Consider the following 18,121-nt stretch of genomic DNA (forward strand, 5'->3'; position numbering starts at 1 on the left):
TAATTAGGCATATCCAGTGCTCGCCGCTTTCTTTTACTTGGACGACGTTGCTCATTAATGGTCGATTATCATGACTTTCATAAGAAGATAAATGGAAGGTCGGTTAAGAATGTGAGGATGTGATACCATCGGAGACATTCAGATGTATTTTCCATAACTATTTGCATGGGACAAGTAGTAAGTACGCAAAATTAAGATCACAGAAGATGTTAATTTGTAATGATCGAAAACCTAGAATATAACCATTGACTTTCTAGTTATACTTCACATAGTGAACAAAATTGTTGTCTGTCCTTTTCCTTTTTAAATTTTTTGGAGCTCAGTTGTAAATAATACACTTCCTATTCGAGCATTCTGGATCGATGTGTAGTATATTTATTTATTTATATATGCACATGGTCTACATGTTGTATATAGATGAAGGTCACTTAGTACGTAGGTGGTGTGACAATTTCTCCGTATAACAGCACTCATTGTTTTTCAAAGTTCGAACATCTTTCTTAAAATAAAAATAAAAAACTATGTAAAACGATGAGAAAATTAAGTAAGAGTTTTTCTTTTAAAGGACAAGGCATTGTCGTTTGAGCTAAGAATATCAAAACGATATTATTTTATAGAAAGTTCAATTTTTGTTTCAGTTTTTGATGGATGAAACCGAAACCAAAATCATTTGACTTTTGGTTCCCCTTTCATGTTTGATTCTTTTTATTTTTGGTTTAGCAATCCCCCGCCCCCTCCTTCGTATGGCCTTAGCCATCTGAAAGGTAGAAGGCCACCTATGTGCTTCCCTTAACCGTGACGCCGTTTTTCCTGCCCTCAATCTGTGTGCTGCTTATCGTTTTTCCTTTTCATCATATCCAAGTACGATAGAAAAATTACATAGTATAAAAATAACTAGGTTAAAACCTAGTGGGAGAAAAGCCAGAAATGTACCGCGCATGCTCATGTAGTCTACAGTCTACCGCTCTACATCTTGCTTTCATTATTAACTAATTTAATTCTTGTTTGGCTTTGACTAATGTACTAATTACGGACCAGACCACCCCACCCCTGCATCAGAGCTCTCTCTCAACTCTGGTCGAAAAATTCAAACTTAACAAAGACTCGAGAGTCTGAGTCTCTTGTCTTATACGATTACGGTAGGTGGTAGATAGGTATCCATTCTTATTTGCAAGTTCTTCAATTTGGCAGAAGACGAAGACTAACTCCTCGTATAAACTAGCTAGCTAGCTAGTCATTCCTGCTTTCCTAGCTTGAATGAATTAAAAAACCTTCCCCACTTACAATTTACAAACACTATCGATCTTCCACTCATCAGTTACGCACTGATCGATCCTCGTCTCCTATCGATTGGAATCAAAAGTCATATGGATGAACAACGCTGTGACTTGAAACACTTGCACTCGGACCAGAGCTTTCTGGGGCTCGGTAGTAGTTCCGATCATCGCCTAGTTGAATCCCCAATAAAAGAAGAAACATTATTCAAAGAGATCAAAGAAGTTGATTTCCTTTCCAATAATAGACTTCCCAATCAACCGGCACCTGGTCATGCAGAGGTACGTATTTCCAAGTATCTCAGATTTGATATTAATTTGTCTCTTCATTTGCGCGCATTAATTTTGTTTGCTCGATTCTAATTTGTAATATTGTTGTACTGGTTTTATCATTTTTTGAAACTTGGTTGTACTATCTTTCATGGTCAGCTGACCACTCTTCAGCTTCAAGTTGAGTTACAGCGAGAACACGAAGAGAATCAAAAGCTCAGAACCATGTTGGACCAAATCACCAAAAGCTACAATGGGTTGCAGGCTCAGCTGCGCATGATCAGACTACAAGACCAGCTGGTATACATATATATATGGCCTTTAATTACTTTACTCTTGTTATGCATCAGACCGTACTAGTAATATTAGGGCTTGGAAGTATTGTTAATAGAGTTGGATGTTTTGTCAAAAAAACTTAACGATTATGGTGTGAAGCAAACTTGTGCAGAAGACAGCAATCTTGATCCGAAGTTATCCTTCCTACATGATGACCAATCCCCCAAAAGTAGTTCTCATCACGATCACGATCAAGAACAAGTTCTAGCTGTTACTGATCATGATCAGGTTCCTTTAAGAAGGGCTAGGGTCTCCGTACGAGCAAGATCGGAAGCTCCCATGGTATGTAGTTTAATTAATGCAACTAAAACAGAAATTTGAAATTTGAAAAGATTTACTCAACTTTGAGATTTGTAAACCCTATATCTTCCTGTTTTTTTAATATGTAATTTAATAATCAGAATCGTTCATTCTTAAGTTTCTTGTAGGAAAAAGAAATGATCAGTTCTGGTTATGTTGACTTGCATACCAGAAAGGAGATCGAGAAATTTGACCCATCTATATCTGGGACTTTTATACGTACTATCCTATATATGACTCCGCCATTTGTAGATTTAGTTACAAAAAATTACTTTTATTCTTTAATTGACAATTATAAACTGCAGTTTGAATCTCTATATTACACCAATAAAAAGAAAGTAGGCACCAATATTTCATAATGGGAGTGACCATGGATTTCATAATAACATGGCGACTTATGCATATTTAGTTACTTTATTGCGACAAAATGTTACTGATCGAGTTGACTCAGTATATATATTGCTTGAAGTTCATGTTGTAGATTTGGAGAAGCAAAATTGGATAGTGGATACTAGAGTGATTATGACACATGCATTATGATTTGGGGGACAAATAGCTAACTATATATTTCCCTCTCTGAAGATAAAGCTATTCTGTATGGTACCTAAATTATGGTTTTCCTTATACGTTCAGATTAGCGATGGATGTCAATGGAGGAAATACGGTCAAAAGATGGCCAAGGGTAATCCTTGTCCCCGTGCTTACTATCGCTGCACTATGGTCGCTGGATGCCCCGTTCGGAAACAGGTATGATATATACATACGGAAGATCGATCATTCGGTAATACTCAAATTAGTTTATCATCAAAGTATATAAATTATGAAAGTTCACTTGTTTTAACATATAGGTGCAAAGATTGGCAGAGGACAAGACCATTCTGATAACAACATATGAAGGTAATCACAACCACCCTCTTCCTCCAGCTGCGCTATCTATGGCTAATACCACATCAGCAGCAGCAGCCATGTTGATATCGGGTTCAACAACCAGCAAGGAAGCTCATCATCATCTAACACACCCTACAGGCTTGTTCTCTTCTCTTCAGCCGCTCTATGGTTCATCCATGGCCACCTTTTCAACCTCTGCACCATTTCCCACAATCACACTGGACATGACCCGCACCCCTAACCCTAACCCTAATCCCATGCAGTTCATGGACAGTAGTGCCACATTTCCTAATCCTTTGCAGGGTAATAGTCATCCGCTTATAGGGCACCCCATGTGTTTGAATTTCCCTCAGCATAATCATGCAGCGCTAACACCAGCGGCAATGCAACTAGCAGAACAACCCCACGGTTCGATGGTTGAGACAATAACTGCAGCCATTACTTCTGACCCGAAGTTCACTACAGCCCTAGCTGCTGCCATATCAAGTAGAATGAATAATGTTGAGAATATTAATGCTGGATTACAAGGAAATACCAATGGTATTAGTTCCCTTAACAGTAATGGGAATGAGGTTTGCGCAGCATTATCTGGCTCCCCACAGCTTCCTCAATCCTGTACCACTTTCTCCACCACCTAATCCTGCATGCATGATGCATGGGGTATATATGTAGTAAAGTGAAGTATTTATCACAAGACGCGATCTTGCTGGTGAGCAGTGACCGTGATAGAATGATTTGTTGGACTAGTAAATGATATGGAGATCTTAATTAATAGCTACATGCCCAATGAGATCAAATTATTGTAAATTTGAAGCAGTTGAATACAAATGTGTACTATATTTCAAAGTTCATAAACATCTTTATGAAAAATATACATTTAATATTAGTGCTACCATTTTTTTTTCTTTTTCTTTTGGAAATAAGTAAATAGTCAATAGATTATCAATTCAGTCTATAAAGTTACGAGATTAACATTATTTACTAAACCACGTGTCCTCAGATACATGAACAAAATGGTGTGTCAAATTGTAGAGCCGGACCTGTGAATTTAGAGACTTAGTGCGATTGTTTGGCTAGCAAACAGTCTCTTTTTATGCGCGAGCGTGCCAACACCGTGCGGTGTAGTTGTCGGGGCATCCTTTGACCTGACTTCTTATCAAACGATGTGGACGAGGAGAGCACCAACCTCATCACAAGATTCTTTTCTCTGCCTTACGGATAAAGACTTGGGGTGTGATCTCTTGCGTCACCGAGTCGGTACTTAGTTTTGTAGACAAAGCAGAGCAATCACTGGAAAATAGGAGAAAACACGAGGTTTGCTAAAGCGTGACTTTAGCTTCGTTGGGTTGCTAGGGCGTGACCCTGGCTTCGCTGGTTCAACTGACGTTGAGGGTAGGTTACTTCGAAGAGACTTTGGGTAATCTAAGAGATTAGTTGATTGAGAGATTGTGTCTTGTCTACCCTTGAAACCTAGTATTTATACCTAGGGTTTCGGTAGTTCCTTGCCATAGAAGGATTATTGATTGAAAATTTCTAATTGGTCTCTGCTACTCGAATCCTATAAGGGCTCGTTTTTCTTATGGACTTTGGAATGGGCGAAGTTGTAATCCAAAACCGAGTAGACTTATTTTTAGGCCGCAGGTATCAGCTCGCTACACTCAATCCTCTAAAGGATACACTACTACAAAAAGTTAATCACACAACACTAATCACACAATGGAAAAGAAATCATCTGTTGTGTGTTTAAGTAAGCTTTATTGCACAACGGTGCTTGTTATATTCTGTTGTGTGAATGCCAACAAAGTGAAAACTTTTTTATCAGAACTACATTGCACAACGGAAATGAAGTAATGTCTGTCGTCTGAGTCTCAAAAAATTTAGCGGCACATTTCCCTCCACTTTGGAGTCTTGGTTGGCTCTTGAAACACTGAAATTTGGGCTACTAGGACAACGGGTTTTACTATTTCCGTTGTGTGATTGAAAAAATAATCATCAAAATTTGAGGAAGCTTGCTTGAATGTCTCCCGGTGGGTAAAGCTAGTGCAAGCTATAGCAATTGGACAATAGAAGTTATACTTTTCTGTTGTGTGAAGTAATAAAACAGGCGGCAACATCTTGAGCCAAAATGCTGTAGGCGGTATGTTTCCCTCCATGTTTTCACATTTTGATTTTATGTAGTGCACTCAGACGACAGTTGGTGAGGTTTATGTTGTGTGAGTAACTTCTGAGAATTTTTTTGCTAAGTTTAATTGCCGCATTGTGTCCAAAAAGGCAAACAAAAAGAGAGAACAAATTAAACCTAGCTAGCCTTCGACCCTCTCTTGACACTCTCAGATTAAACCTAGCCTCTCGACCTCTCGACAGTCTCTCTCTCTCGATTGAATCATGGGAGACCTGATTGAAGATCTCCAACCACCGCAAGCTCCTCTCCCAATTCCTCAACCGCCCTTCTTCCTCCTCCTTTCTCCCTTTCCCGTCCGGCTTCTCACTCCAAGCCGCTATTCCCGCTACTCCGCAGAAGATCTGTAAATCTATTCGCAGCCCCGGCACCGCTTTCAAGGCCCAGATATACTCCGATGTCAACGTCATCCGCCCCAACCAGCATTGGGATTATGAGGCCCTCACCGTCCAATGGGGGTCAGTCAATTATTTTCTCCTCTCTTGTTTGTTTGGATTGTGTAAAAGTTGTTGAATTTGGAGAAAATTGGATGCAAGTGTTTTTATTTTTCAGCTGCAATGGAACTCATATCGATGCTTTGAATTGTGATTGTTGCAAGGAGCAGGACGAACAGTGAAGCAAAAATCTGTGAAGGGTCAATGGGTCGAGCCCGGCTTCCACCTCCTCAACCCCTGCACTGGTCAATTGGTCGCCGGAATCCTCTCCACGACTTCACTAGAATCCAATCCCTCGAAGTCAAAATAGAGACCAAAACCAAGGTCTTCTTCTTCTTCTTCATTACCAATTTTTGTATTTTTTTTCTTCTTCATGTTTGGTTTGTAGCTAACATATGTAGTAAAATTTTCTAATTGTGTTTAAAATTTTGATTAGTTGTATTCCAAAACATTAAGTGAGGGGGAGGCAAGAAAGCTTTTTCAGCAATTGATAGATGCAGTGGACTACTGTCACAATAAAGGTGTATATCATAGAGAACTAAAGGTCAGTAATCAAATTATCTAGAGCACGATGACATGAATCTTTCATGAGTTCATTCTCTTACTGAAAAGATATTCAATCTTTTGCAGCCAGAAAACTTGCTTTTGACCAGTAATGGAGATCTCAAAATATCTGATTTTGGACTTAGTGCATTGAGTAAGGTAGGAGTACTTTCCATAAAAATTTTATGTTCTTGAGCCATTATTATATATTACGACTGGTTCAAAAAAAAAAAAAAACTGACAATTTAAGTGGCTGCTTGGTTGAAATTATGATATCAACAGCCTGGTGACTTGTTGTCAACTAAATGTGGTTCTCCAAGCTATGTAGCTCCTGAAGTATGTTGCTGCTCAATTATATTTTGTTGAGTTTAATTGTGTACAGAGAAAGAAAAATTGTCAGCTTAAAATGATTGAGCATATATTTTTGTACAAACATCATACCTAAATTTCTTTCGATCACACTATTGATGCTTTCATGTATTCATCAACAGCTACTTGTAAACAAGGGCTATGATGGAGCAGCTGCAGATGTTTCGTCTTGTGGAGTGATTCTTTTCTAATTACTTGCTGGTCATCTGCCATTTGATGACTCTAGCCCCGATGAATTTGTACAAAAAGGTATAATTAAAAGCATTGATCTTCCTTTAAAAAAAAAAAAACATTGATCTTATTAGCAGTTCAATCATTTCATTGTTGAAATCAGGAAAAGATGTAGTTGTTTTGTTCATAACCATATATCAAGGTATCTTGATTTGGGTCATATAGATTGTGCAATTCAGTTCTGTGTTTTGACTTTGTAATGCTTCATGTAATATGCAGATTTGAGTGCAAACTATTGGGGGGCTTCATAGATTTACAAAATAGCTTTGAAATTTTGATTGGTTAGATATATTATCTAATTCGTAGTTGAGTACCTAATTCATATGAAAACTATAATGCCGGGTAGTAGAGGTGGCAAACGGGCCACTAAGCACGAGCACAGCACGGGCCCGGCACGCTTAAAAGCGGTCCGGCACGGCCCAAGCCTGTTAGTGGCCCGGCACGACCCGAGCACGTTAGAATAACGGGTCGGGCTGGGCTTAAGAATATTGGCCCATTGACCCGGCCCGGCCCGAGCATGACATATTGTGGGCCGGCCCGTTACAAACACAAAATTTCATTTTTTTTTTTAATATTAAAAAAATACAATGATGAGATTTGAATATGAGACCTTTTTATTTAAAATCTCATGGCAATTCCACCAATGTATTATTTTATATTGTCAAAATAATGAAACAAAACATTATATCCTTGTTTTGACATAAGTATTTTTTCTAAATATTAAATATATGTTTATTAATAAAGACTAATCTCATAATAATACAACTATAAAATGAAGGAAAGAATAATAGATACTAAATCTTCATTATATTAATAAAGATTAATCTCACAATAATATACTAAAAACAATATATTTTGAGTTTTTTTTTTCTTCTTTCTTTCTTACAGTGGAATATAAAAAATTATTAGAAATCTAATCTTAAAAAGCTAAGATTAAGAAAAACGTTGTAGAACTTAATTTATTTTAATTTGTTAAATAGTTAAATAAAATTAATTTTTATTTGTTCAAATTAATATTTTAAAATCGTGCTTTATAGTGGGTAGGCACGAGCACGGCCCGTTATTGACCTGGCACGAGCACGGCCCGGCATGAGATGGGCTCGGGCCATGGGCCGGGCTTAATGTTTAAGTAAATGGGCCGGCACGAGCCCGGCACGATAATAAATGGGCCGGCCCAATCACGGCACGAAGCACGACTAGGCCCGCTTAAAATGGGCCGGGCCGGCCCGTTTGCCACCTCTACCGGGTAGGCTTCATAATCAGATTTATAGCCTCTCTTTTGATTTCCAGGAAACAACTGCACATATTGCTGTTGCATCGGAAAATGAAAGAATTAGTTCCTTCCTTTTTGACTTTGCTGGAAATGGGTAGGGCTGTGGACCTTGGTAAGTCTCTCATCTCCATCTCTACTCTCTTTCTCGACACACACTAATATTGTTTTTGCTAAAGGAAAATATTTGGAAAGACTTGGGACTACTTTCTGATTGAAAGTTTGTGAAGAAATTGATTATAAACAAAGATTGAGTACTATCTTGATGAGTTAAAGTGTGAAAACTATTTATGTTAAAATTTTGAGAACAACAAGTATATTGCATGATCCATCAATGCTTCCTTATTTGTTTCCATATATGCACAAACATGTATACACAGTAATAGTTCTTTTTAGTTATTTATTTATTTATTTTCACTGAAGGCACTTCTCGTGTTAACCGCATTCTGATGAATGATCACTTTATTTAGGTGGATCCTTTTGACGTTTTTGATGCGTACTTTGGGGAATGGGTGAATCAGGAGGCATGAGCTTCAATTCGTTAACTCAGGAAATGAGGGCCTTGACATTCGGTAATTGTCTAGGTGTGATGTTACTATTAATTAATGGTTCTGTACCTGTCAATACATGTAATTTTTTGCCTTAACAAAGTAGAATTCGATATTAGTTTTCATGTTTACAAAAGTATGGTATTACTATAACCTTCAAATGATGTCATCATTCTTTTATATTTCAGGTATGAACTGCAACTGAGGTTTAAAGAATCCATATTCGGAGGACAAAAACTCAGAGAACACCATTTGGCATGATATCCATGCATGGTAAAGAGACCTTTTTTGAATATTAAAATCATGGTTAACTGTACTACATCCAATTTTGATTTTCTTTGCCTCATCATGCAGATAGTATTGCAAGGATTAAGGAAATTTTGATAGTGTAATCTATAAGTGTGTGTTTATAAATTGTTAGAAGCTCAATGTAATATGTTAAGATATGCTGTACGTACTTTGACAGAGTATCTAATAGTTATCTTAACACCTTTTGTGGCATTCTTTCTTACTTTTTTTTTTTTGATTTCTATTGGATCCAACTATTACCTTGTTACTGTAGTTTTCTTTACCTTTTTCTATCATTCAATTGGTTCATTGTGTAAATGGCTTTGATTGCAGCTTGACTTAGAAGCAAGTGAAATATGTTCAAGAACACATTCCAATCTGGGTTTCTCTCCATTCCATGCAGCCTTGTGTATACCTCGTCGTCTTTTGCTCTTGTGTTTTCAGTTTTCGTTTATTATACTTGTTGTAATTTTGATACTTAACTTGTGCATTTTTCTGGATAATTAGGAGCAAACCTTTGCAGATATGGGATAAAGAAAGTGAGTCTAGACAACCCAGTAATAAACTTCTAACATGCTTTTTAAATTTCGAGTACTTTTATTTGTTCTTGTCTCTCGAATATGGTCTGGACTGAAGAAGCAGCTCCTTAGTTTCTTTTTTTGCTCGGTCTGAGTTTCTTTGAATCTGAAATAAGTCTCAAGGCCTTGTGCTGCAATTTAAAACTTATATAGACTTCTATAAGCTTATTTGGATCTTAAATAAGTTTGAACCGGTAGCTCAAGGATTAAAGTGGTATGCTTTTTCTTAAAGTTAATATCAGGGGGGTGCATAATCACATGTCAGTCTTGTTTTAATCCCTTATCTGCTAAGTTAGACACTAGGATTGCAACTCTTCTTAAAATGTTATTACTTAGACTAATGTACATGCCTCATCTACTTCATCCATGTTGATTAACCATGGCTATTTGTTGATATTGGTGACTGATGTTTTAATCTATTGATAGGTAGCATTGCAGTAATGAGATGCACAATTTGAAAGTGGTAATAGCTTAGGCTGATAACAATATGTCCATTAGGAAAAGAATCTCTAAATCATGACTTCTCTACATAAAACTGTCGAACCTGAAAATTTTGGTTGTGCTTGTCAAGTTCATTGAGTATGAAGTACATTACCTTTTTTATAGAGAAAATAATTACCCACACCCCATCTACATCTATCCAAAACTTTATATTATGGGGGTACAGTTATTGCTGGCAATGCTTTTGTCATAAGATTATCTATATATGTGTCTGTGTTTAGGTACTTCTCATAAATCATAATGGTCTCTCATTTTTAACAGTGCAATGGGTTGTGCTTTTCTCTTGAGCAGTGATGGTGCAGCTTCATTGGTGCTAGTGAGTGGGGAAAAGGCACTTGAACTTGGGTTACATGCTCTTGTTCTTCATTCCTCTTGAAAACCATCATGCTCTTCTGCTGCAATATGTGCTAACTCGTGAAGCTTCACAATAAGCTTAGAGGTGATGCAAATGAGAGTATATATAGTGCACAGGATGCTTGATAAAATGGCACAAGAAGGTTTTGTTGAAGCGAAAAGATATTATATCAGCTTTTGATTCATGTGTTGCTAGCTATGAATGCTTTCTTGTTTGGTACATTACCTAGTCACTTGAATGTATGGATGTTTGAAAAATGGTAATGGAATGATATGGATTTGAGTACTTTTTATGTGGTAATTACTGTCCAATATTTAGTCTTACAACACAATGCAAATCAATGTGTTGTCTGACTGTAAAAGAGTTCAAAATTGAGGCTTTTCCTACAACAGTCACTGGTTTGTTACCCAATTTGATTACAATATCCACACCATAGCTAACCAAATAGAGTAGTTGTGTGAACTAACAACCAACAACAAAAGAAAACAAAGTTCTGTTGTGTGAGATTCATAACACACAACAGAAACCAAATAGAGTAGTTGTGTGAACTAACAACCAACAACAAAAGAAAACAAAGTTCTGTTGTGTGAGATTCATAACACACAACAGAAATGAAATCATCTCCGTTGTCTGAGTAATCAACAGACAAGGGATATAATTTCACTTCAGTTGTGTGTTATTAATCTCAGACAACAAAGAATGAGTAATATATGTTGTGTGTTATATATCTCAGACAACAAAGAATGAGTAATATATGTTGTGTGTTATGAATCTTCGACAACAAAGAATGAGTTATATCTGTTGTGTGTTATGAATCTCACACAACAGTGAATTCTTTCTTCTGTTGTTTGAATGTACCGACACATCCGCGCTCATGCCATGCCAGGCACATGCTTGCGCAGAATTCATACAATGGAAACAGATATTCTGTTGAGCAAAGTATTGTCACACAACGGTGAAATCACCGTTGTCTGATTTTTCAATCACACAACACTCGTTTAGACCACGGTTAGTTTGGTCATCACACAACAGAAAATCACCGTCGTCTGATGACCTTTTTGTAGTAGTGATATTGCCACAAATACTTTTGGGCTCAAACAAAGATAATTTGACCGATGACTTATGTTCATTGCATAATGACTTAAAAGAAAAAGAAAAAGAATGGTTGTGATTGATTATACGCATTTTTATGCGCGTAATTACGTTCTAAACACTAGAATTACGCTAATCTCCAAAGTAATTATTACTTAATTAATCTATTTTTATTTATATTGTAGTAAATAAGCAAAGTTGTGGATTTTGGAAGAAATTGTGCTAAATTGGAGCAAAATGGGGTTTCCGACAAGAGAGTTTCGATTGGGACTTCCAAATTTGCTTACTTGACCTCACTCTATTATGAATTATTAAATGACATATATAACCTACTATAAAATGACTATTAAGGACAATAATTATACCAAAAAAATATTATATTTATTTTATGTAGACTTTCCAATTCAATAATATTAGATTGTATTCCTTATTATTTTCCTTATTTATTTTTATTTTCCAATTTCACTACATACTCATTAAAACATTCATATATATTGAATAAGAATTAAAAATATAATTAAGATCATGTGACATAAAAATATATGATATATATGTTGAACGCATATTGATGAGGGAAAACAAAATAAACCCTCTTATGATTTATGACCTAAATCTAAGTCAATCCATTATATTTGCAAAAAAAAAAAAAAACTAAAAATATTTAAATAATTAATCATGTGGTACAAAAAATACAGGAAAAAAAACGTTAAAAAACGAATGATTTTTTTTTTTGAGAATAAAAACAAATGATTTCTTCATTTTTTTTTTCTGCACAGCTAAAATAGAGAAAAAAATTATTAAAAAAAACATAATAGTTCATGGCATTTTCTTATTGATTAGACATTAATTTTTGAAACTCAAGTTTGATTAAGAAATGTATATTTAGTTAAGATTTATAAAGTGATTAAATCATTGAAATGACTAAATTTTTTATTTTCAAGATAATAATTTGTTTGCAAATTACATGAGTGAGGTTATTTGAGAAACTTTAGTGAGATTTAGTGAGTAAATTTAGTATTTGAAAATTTGATAAGAGGTGTAAAAAACATATAGGTCAAGTGAGTAAATTTGGAGGTTCCAATAGAAAAACTCTTCCGAAAAAAGGACAAAAAGTCAACTGATTGACCATCGGGTCAACCAAGTCAACTTGACCCAATAGTAAGAAGTCCGAGACCCAAGATCAAAGAAGCACACAAGTGAAGACCCAAGCCCATTTGTATTATATCTTTGTATTCAAATTTTAAATTCAAAATTGATGTAATGATAATAATAATTAGTGGACCACACACCTCACACACATTACATATGTGGATGAAGATATTTATTTTTGTTCACACTAGGCACACACTCACTTACACTTTTGCCCTCCTATTTTCTTTTATATTTTCCAAAATGTTTTCTACACTTCTAATTCTCTACATTTTTATTAGGATTAAATACTGTTTACTTCCTATACTTATAGAATTTCATTGTTTCAGTCCATGACCTTCGAATTTCACCTAAAAAGTCACTGAACTCTCAATTTCCTCCCAATTGGTCCCTATCATCAAAATTTTCTGTTAAAGTTGCTGAAAATGTCTATAATGCCCTCACTTACTTTTTTTTTTTTTTTTAAAAAAAGAATTTTTTTTTCTCTCGCTTTTATTTCTTTTTTTTCATTTAAGCTCTTGAAGGTATGTGGGTTGGAACCATCTTGATGAGGAGATGAAAAGGGGGCGAGAGAGCCGGAAGAAGAAGAGGTAAAAAGAAAAAAAAAAATAAATAAAAAGAGAGAGGAAGAGAAATACATATTTTTTTAAAGTAATTGAGAGTATAATAGACTTTTTATGGAAAGATAATGGAGTTTTTGATGGATGCTTGACGGCAGGGACCAATTGAGAGGAAATTGAGAGTTCAAGGACTTTTTAGGTGAAATTTGAAGGTCCGGGACTGAAACGATGAAACCCTATAAGTATAGGGAGTAAGCAGTATTTAACCCTTTTTATTAGGTTGTTTTAGTCTTTTCATTTTACCCATTTTCTACTTATTTTTTAGCCATTGGATCTAGGGTACAAGTCCAATCATGACCCTAGAACCCAATGGGTTATTTAAGCACCTTTGCACAAACATTTCATAAGCTTAAGACCCATTTTTCTACGCCCTAGGCCTTTTGGCCGAATTTGGGGAGATCTCTCCCTTCTCACCTCTTCTTCTCTTCTCTCTCCTCCATTTCTTTTTCTTCTTTTCATCTTTGCCTTAATTTTATATTGAGATTTCAAGGAGATCTCACCCAAAGCTTCAAGGATTCATCAAGGACTTGAATCTTTAGATTCAAAACTTGGGTAATTGTGGGAGTTGTAAATCAAGACTAGTCATGCTAGCTTTTTAGCTCTTTGTGACTATTCTTGTTTTCTCCTATACTTCTCTACTCTTTTCGATTTGAATTTTGTAATTTTGATGTCTAAGATTATGGGTAATGAGTAATTTTCTTATCGGGGGTTAGGGTTGTGTGCCCTAACCCAAATTTTTGTAAAAGATGTTTAATTTAATGTAATGATGCAATTTTCATATGATGGATGCTTATTTCAATTATTGTTAGGTTAAAATGCATGTCCAGGAGCCTAGTCAACTCTAGGGTGTGTATTTTGAGTATGTCTAGGACAGAGTTAGAGTCTTGACCCCCTATAATTCCTAAGCTAGAAACCTTCAATTTCGTATTCGAGGGGTTATAAGCATGGTAATTTACATCCATTGAGTGATTGCACTGGCGGGTCGCTTAGTAGTCTAATTCCTCGATCTCTAGGCCTCTTGATGTGAATTAGGGACCCTTGAACCGGCTCTAATTTATGTCAAGTGAGTTCCTACGACCCTTGAACTGGAGTAGGAATACCATAAAAGGGAATTTTGGTCCTTGAGTCTTGAACTGCCTTGGATACGACTATCGCCAAAGTAGGAGATTTGCATCTACATTATATTAGCTTCTGACATATGGAATTTTGGTGAAGGAACCTCCCTAACACCCGGCATTTCCATTTATTTGGTTATACTTTTATTAATTTTTTTGCATTTTATTAATTGCTTTACATTTCATCACTTTTTGTTAATCTAAAATCATCTCTCAAAATATTGAACTCCAACCTCATTGTAAATAGCCATCACTAGGCTCTTAGTTTTGATTAGGCTTTGGTGAAAATCAAAGCCGAGCATTGCTAAGGTTTGGTGCCTTAAATTAGTATTTTTATTCACTCTATTTTCCTTTATTTGCTTAGTGACTTTAGTTCCGACTACCCAAGAATTGTGGGTTAACTACTAATCCCCGTGGTATGATAATTTTGGGCTTAGTGCTCCCCTATCTTGACACGATTCGTACGCTTGCGAGAGTTTATGCATCAAGTCAATGACGCCGTTGCCGGGGATTAGGGTTTAATAGCCTTAATCCCTTGGTGAATCGATTCTTCAGGTCACATTAGCATTTTTTGTTTCTTTATTTGAAAAAAAAGGGGAAAATTTCGCAAACAGTACACCAAGTAAAGGCCACTAATAATTCTTATACACAAAGTTTCAAACCAAACATTTCGGTACACGAAATCTGAAACTCGACCCACTATCAGTACACGACGTCAATTTTTGACACCAAAATGTCCATTATGCCCTCAGTTCTTTTTTTTTTTTAATAATTTTTTTTTCTGTTATTTTTTTTCCTTCGTTTTTTATCTCTTTCTTCTTCCTTCTTCTGGGCTCACTCCCTCACTCAATCTTTCGCCGTCGGGGACAGCTCTATTCCCGGCAAGGCCTTCGGCTCCGGGACCTCAATCTAGCTGAGCAGGGCCCACGAGCTTCAGTTCAACAACAGCGAGAGAGCCAAAGAGGCCCAAATCCACGGGATCGAGACCTTGATCTGCATCCCAACTTCCGACGGTGTTCTTGAAATGGATTCCTCCGGTTTGATAAGAGAGAACTGGGGGTTGATCCAGCAAGCCAAGTCGTTGTTCGGGTCGGATAAGCCCGACCCGGAAACAAGACCGCTCGAGTTCATCAACCGAAACTTCTCCATTTTTGACATCGGCATCATTGCCGGCGTGCAGGAAGAGGATCACAGCTCGTACAATGATGACAAGAAACATGTTTTTGGTTCTAGCAAGAAGAAGAACGGAGCTCCGAACCCAAACCCGGACTTCGTAGATTCCGACTGCCAGATGAAAAGAGCGCCGAAGAAACGGGGCCGGAAACCCAGGCTGGGCCGAGACACGCCGCTCAACCATGTGGAGGCGGAGTGACAGCGGTGGGAGAAGCTCACCTCGCAAGGGCGGCGTTGGAAGCGAGGGAGTGAGCGTGGAGGTGAGAAGGCGGCGTTGGAAGCGAGGGAGTGAGCCCGGAAGAAGGAAGAAGAAAGAAATAAAAACGAAGGAAAAAAAAAATAACAGAAAAAAATTATTAAAAAAAGAAAGAATTGAGGGCATAATGGACATTTTGGTGTCAAAAATTGACGTCGTGTACTGATAGTGGGTCGAGTTTCAGATTTCGTGTACCGAAATGTTTGGTTTGAAACTTTATGTATAAGAATTATTAGTGGTCTTTACTTGGTGTACTGTTTGCGAAATTTTCCCAAAAAAAAAAAAAGTTGTTTATTTTATTTGCTTACTTCTAATTTTATATTTTCTAATTTTTTGGTTACTAATCTTACTTTTGGGAACTCATAGGTGCTTATTTCTTATCACATTGAGATATGGATTAATGGAGCTATGGATGGGAAGATCCGAGGGGATATGAGCAAGAAAGTTTCTATGGTGGAGGTCATGAAGAGTGGAATTCTCATTCGGTGGGTTCTATGTCCTCTTGCAATGAAACTTGTCCTTTGTGTAATTCTCCGTGGAATTCATGTTTTGAGTGCTCTTTGAGATTTGAATGCCCAAATTTTATGCAAGAGTGTGAGTACATGTATCAAGAGACATTTGTACCTGATGCATATCCACAAGATGAAGCTTATGAGCCTAGGAAGGAATTCGTTGAAGGACTACTAGCTCAATTGCAAGGCTCCCGAGATCTTTTACAAGCCTCTCAAGTTAGGATTTCACAAGAGACCATAGTGCCCGAAGCATATCCTCATGAGCAAGCATATGAGTCTAGGAAGCCTTCTCTTGACGAATTGCTAGCTCAATTGCAAGAGTCCCAAGCTCGATTGCAAGCTTATCAAGAAATGCTTATACATTCCAATAAGCAACTTGAGGCTAGTCTTGCACAAGAGCCACCCTTCACCATTTATGAGTATGAGTCTTTCTTTGACCAAGTGGAGCCTATTTCAAGAGAAAATGTGTATATTGAGCATCTTGAGCAAGAGTCCTTTATGCAAGTTGAAAATAATGTTAGTGATGTTGATGTACAACATAGTGAGCTTGGTTATGAAAGTTTCAAGGCACGTGGGGTGAGTGACTACAATTCGGAAGAATGGGTCAAATATTGCAAATCTAAGCTTCCAAATGGAGGGGAGATGCTTGAAGATGATTCCGAAGAGAAAGATGACTTGTCTAATGAGGAGGATGCGGAGTTTGAAGTCATACACCATAATCCCTTGTTCATTGATGAGGATGTGGAGCTTCAAGTCATATACCATAATCCTTTATTCATTAAGGCCGATATTCCCATGGAGGAAGATAGTCATTCAATAGCTTGTGATGATGAAGAAGTTGAGGAGCCAAAGACTTTCTCTCCTCCTACATCCAAGGAGATCCATCATGAGTTTCCCAAGGTGGAGAGTAGAAAATTGAGTACTTATGTTCTTAATGAGAGGATTGGGATCAAGGTACTGTTACCTCTCAATCCACCATTAAGTAGTCAATGTTTCTACAATGAGGTAATGGATTGGAAAGAAAATGGAGCACTTGCACTCACTCTTTCCCATCACTCTCAAGAGCTTCGACCACCTATTGTTTCTATGAACATCATTTCTACACCACTTGAGAAGGAGAAGGCAAGGATATTGATTCCTAGAAGTAAAATTGAGAAGAAGAGGAAGATTAAGAAGCTCCACTTTTGGTCACCAATTGCAATATTCATGGTTAACTCTTGGACTTGCCTCTATGATACGTCAAGGAGTCCCTTAGCCTCAAACAATAGGGTGGTCGCACTTGAGAAGTATCCACCTTGACAAAAATTAAAATCTATGGACCGGTAATGAAGTCCTTAAACAAAGCGCTCGTTAGGGAGGCAACCCTAGCACATCATCGGTAGTATTTATTTCTTTATTAGTTTATTTTTGTTGTGAATAAAGCTTTTGAGTCATTTTTGGGAAGTTGGGATGTGTCCGAAGTTGAAAATGGGAAGAAGAAAGAATGTGGTAGTGAGCAGTTTCTGTCCAGAAATTTAAGTTCATTTTGGGTGATCAAAGTTTCAAATATACATGCTATTTTGAGCTGAATTTTTCTAGAGAAATTCTTCTGTGTGTCTTCTATGTACTACCCAAATTTCAGCCTTGTTGAATCTCTGGAACTTCAGTTATTTAGTGGTCCATGCATGGAGGTCAAAACAGAGACAACTACTGTAGAGTGACTTTGAGAAGCTACATCTTCTATATATCAAGCAATTTGGAGCTAAATTTTCTTGAAGATTTATCTTCACATGTCTTCTATATGTTGGAAAAACAGTTTTTAATTTGAACCTTCCTAGCTTCAGATATAGTGTTCCAAGAA

At 36.8% G+C, this 18,121-nt stretch overlaps 2 protein-coding genes across 3 annotated transcripts; both read left to right on the forward strand.

The window, feature by feature from the left end:
- Positions 1-1,160: 1,160 nt before the first annotated feature.
- On the forward strand, positions 1,161-3,924 carry LOC112193281 (probable WRKY transcription factor 47). 2 transcript variants are annotated; one of them, XM_024333357.2, is made up of 5 exons: positions 1,161-1,556; positions 1,719-1,844; positions 1,980-2,162; positions 2,814-2,927; positions 3,029-3,924. In XM_024333357.2, exons 1-5 carry the CDS (start codon positions 1,368-1,370, stop codon positions 3,704-3,706), a joined length of 1,290 nt encoding a protein of 429 aa, XP_024189125.1. In that variant the 5' UTR covers positions 1,161-1,367; the 3' UTR covers positions 3,707-3,924. The 2 variants fall into 2 exon arrangements, with proteins under 2 accessions (XP_024189125.1, XP_024189124.1); XM_024333356.2 differs by having other exon boundaries at positions 1,162-1,556; positions 1,704-1,844; positions 3,029-3,922.
- Positions 3,925-5,885: 1,961 nt separating this feature from the next.
- Positions 5,886-6,812, forward strand: LOC112194454 (CBL-interacting serine/threonine-protein kinase 21-like). Its single transcript, XM_040517038.1, has 4 exons — positions 5,886-6,005; positions 6,118-6,225; positions 6,312-6,383; positions 6,507-6,812. Exons 1-4 carry the CDS (start codon positions 5,886-5,888, stop codon positions 6,588-6,590), a joined length of 384 nt encoding a protein of 127 aa, XP_040372972.1. The 3' UTR covers positions 6,591-6,812.
- The last annotated feature ends 11,309 nt before the right edge of the window (positions 6,813-18,121 follow it).

The sequence above is a fragment of the Rosa chinensis genome, chromosome 3 (assembly GCF_002994745.2).
Source record: "Rosa chinensis cultivar Old Blush chromosome 3, RchiOBHm-V2, whole genome shotgun sequence".
Classification (NCBI taxonomy): Eukaryota; Viridiplantae; Streptophyta; class Magnoliopsida; order Rosales; family Rosaceae; genus Rosa; species Rosa chinensis.

Excerpts from the sequence above, each read along its gene's own strand:
- LOC112193281 (XM_024333356.2), top strand. The coding sequence starts at position 1,368 with ATGGATGAACAACGCTGTGACTTGAAACACTTGCACTCGGACCAGAGC. Across the intron at positions 1,557-1,703 it reads CGGCACCTGGTCATGCAGAG|CTGACCACTCTTCAGCTTCA; the intron begins GTACGTATTTCC and ends TTTCATGGTCAG. Across the intron at positions 2,928-3,028 it reads GATGCCCCGTTCGGAAACAG|GTGCAAAGATTGGCAGAGGA; the intron begins GTATGATATATA and ends TTTAACATATAG.
- LOC112194454 (XM_040517038.1), top strand. The coding sequence starts at position 5,886 with ATGGGTCGAGCCCGGCTTCCACCTCCTCAACCCCTGCACTGGTCAATT. Across the intron at positions 6,226-6,311 it reads TATATCATAGAGAACTAAAG|CCAGAAAACTTGCTTTTGAC; the intron begins GTCAGTAATCAA and ends AATCTTTTGCAG. Across the intron at positions 6,384-6,506 it reads GACTTAGTGCATTGAGTAAG|CCTGGTGACTTGTTGTCAAC; the intron begins GTAGGAGTACTT and ends TGATATCAACAG.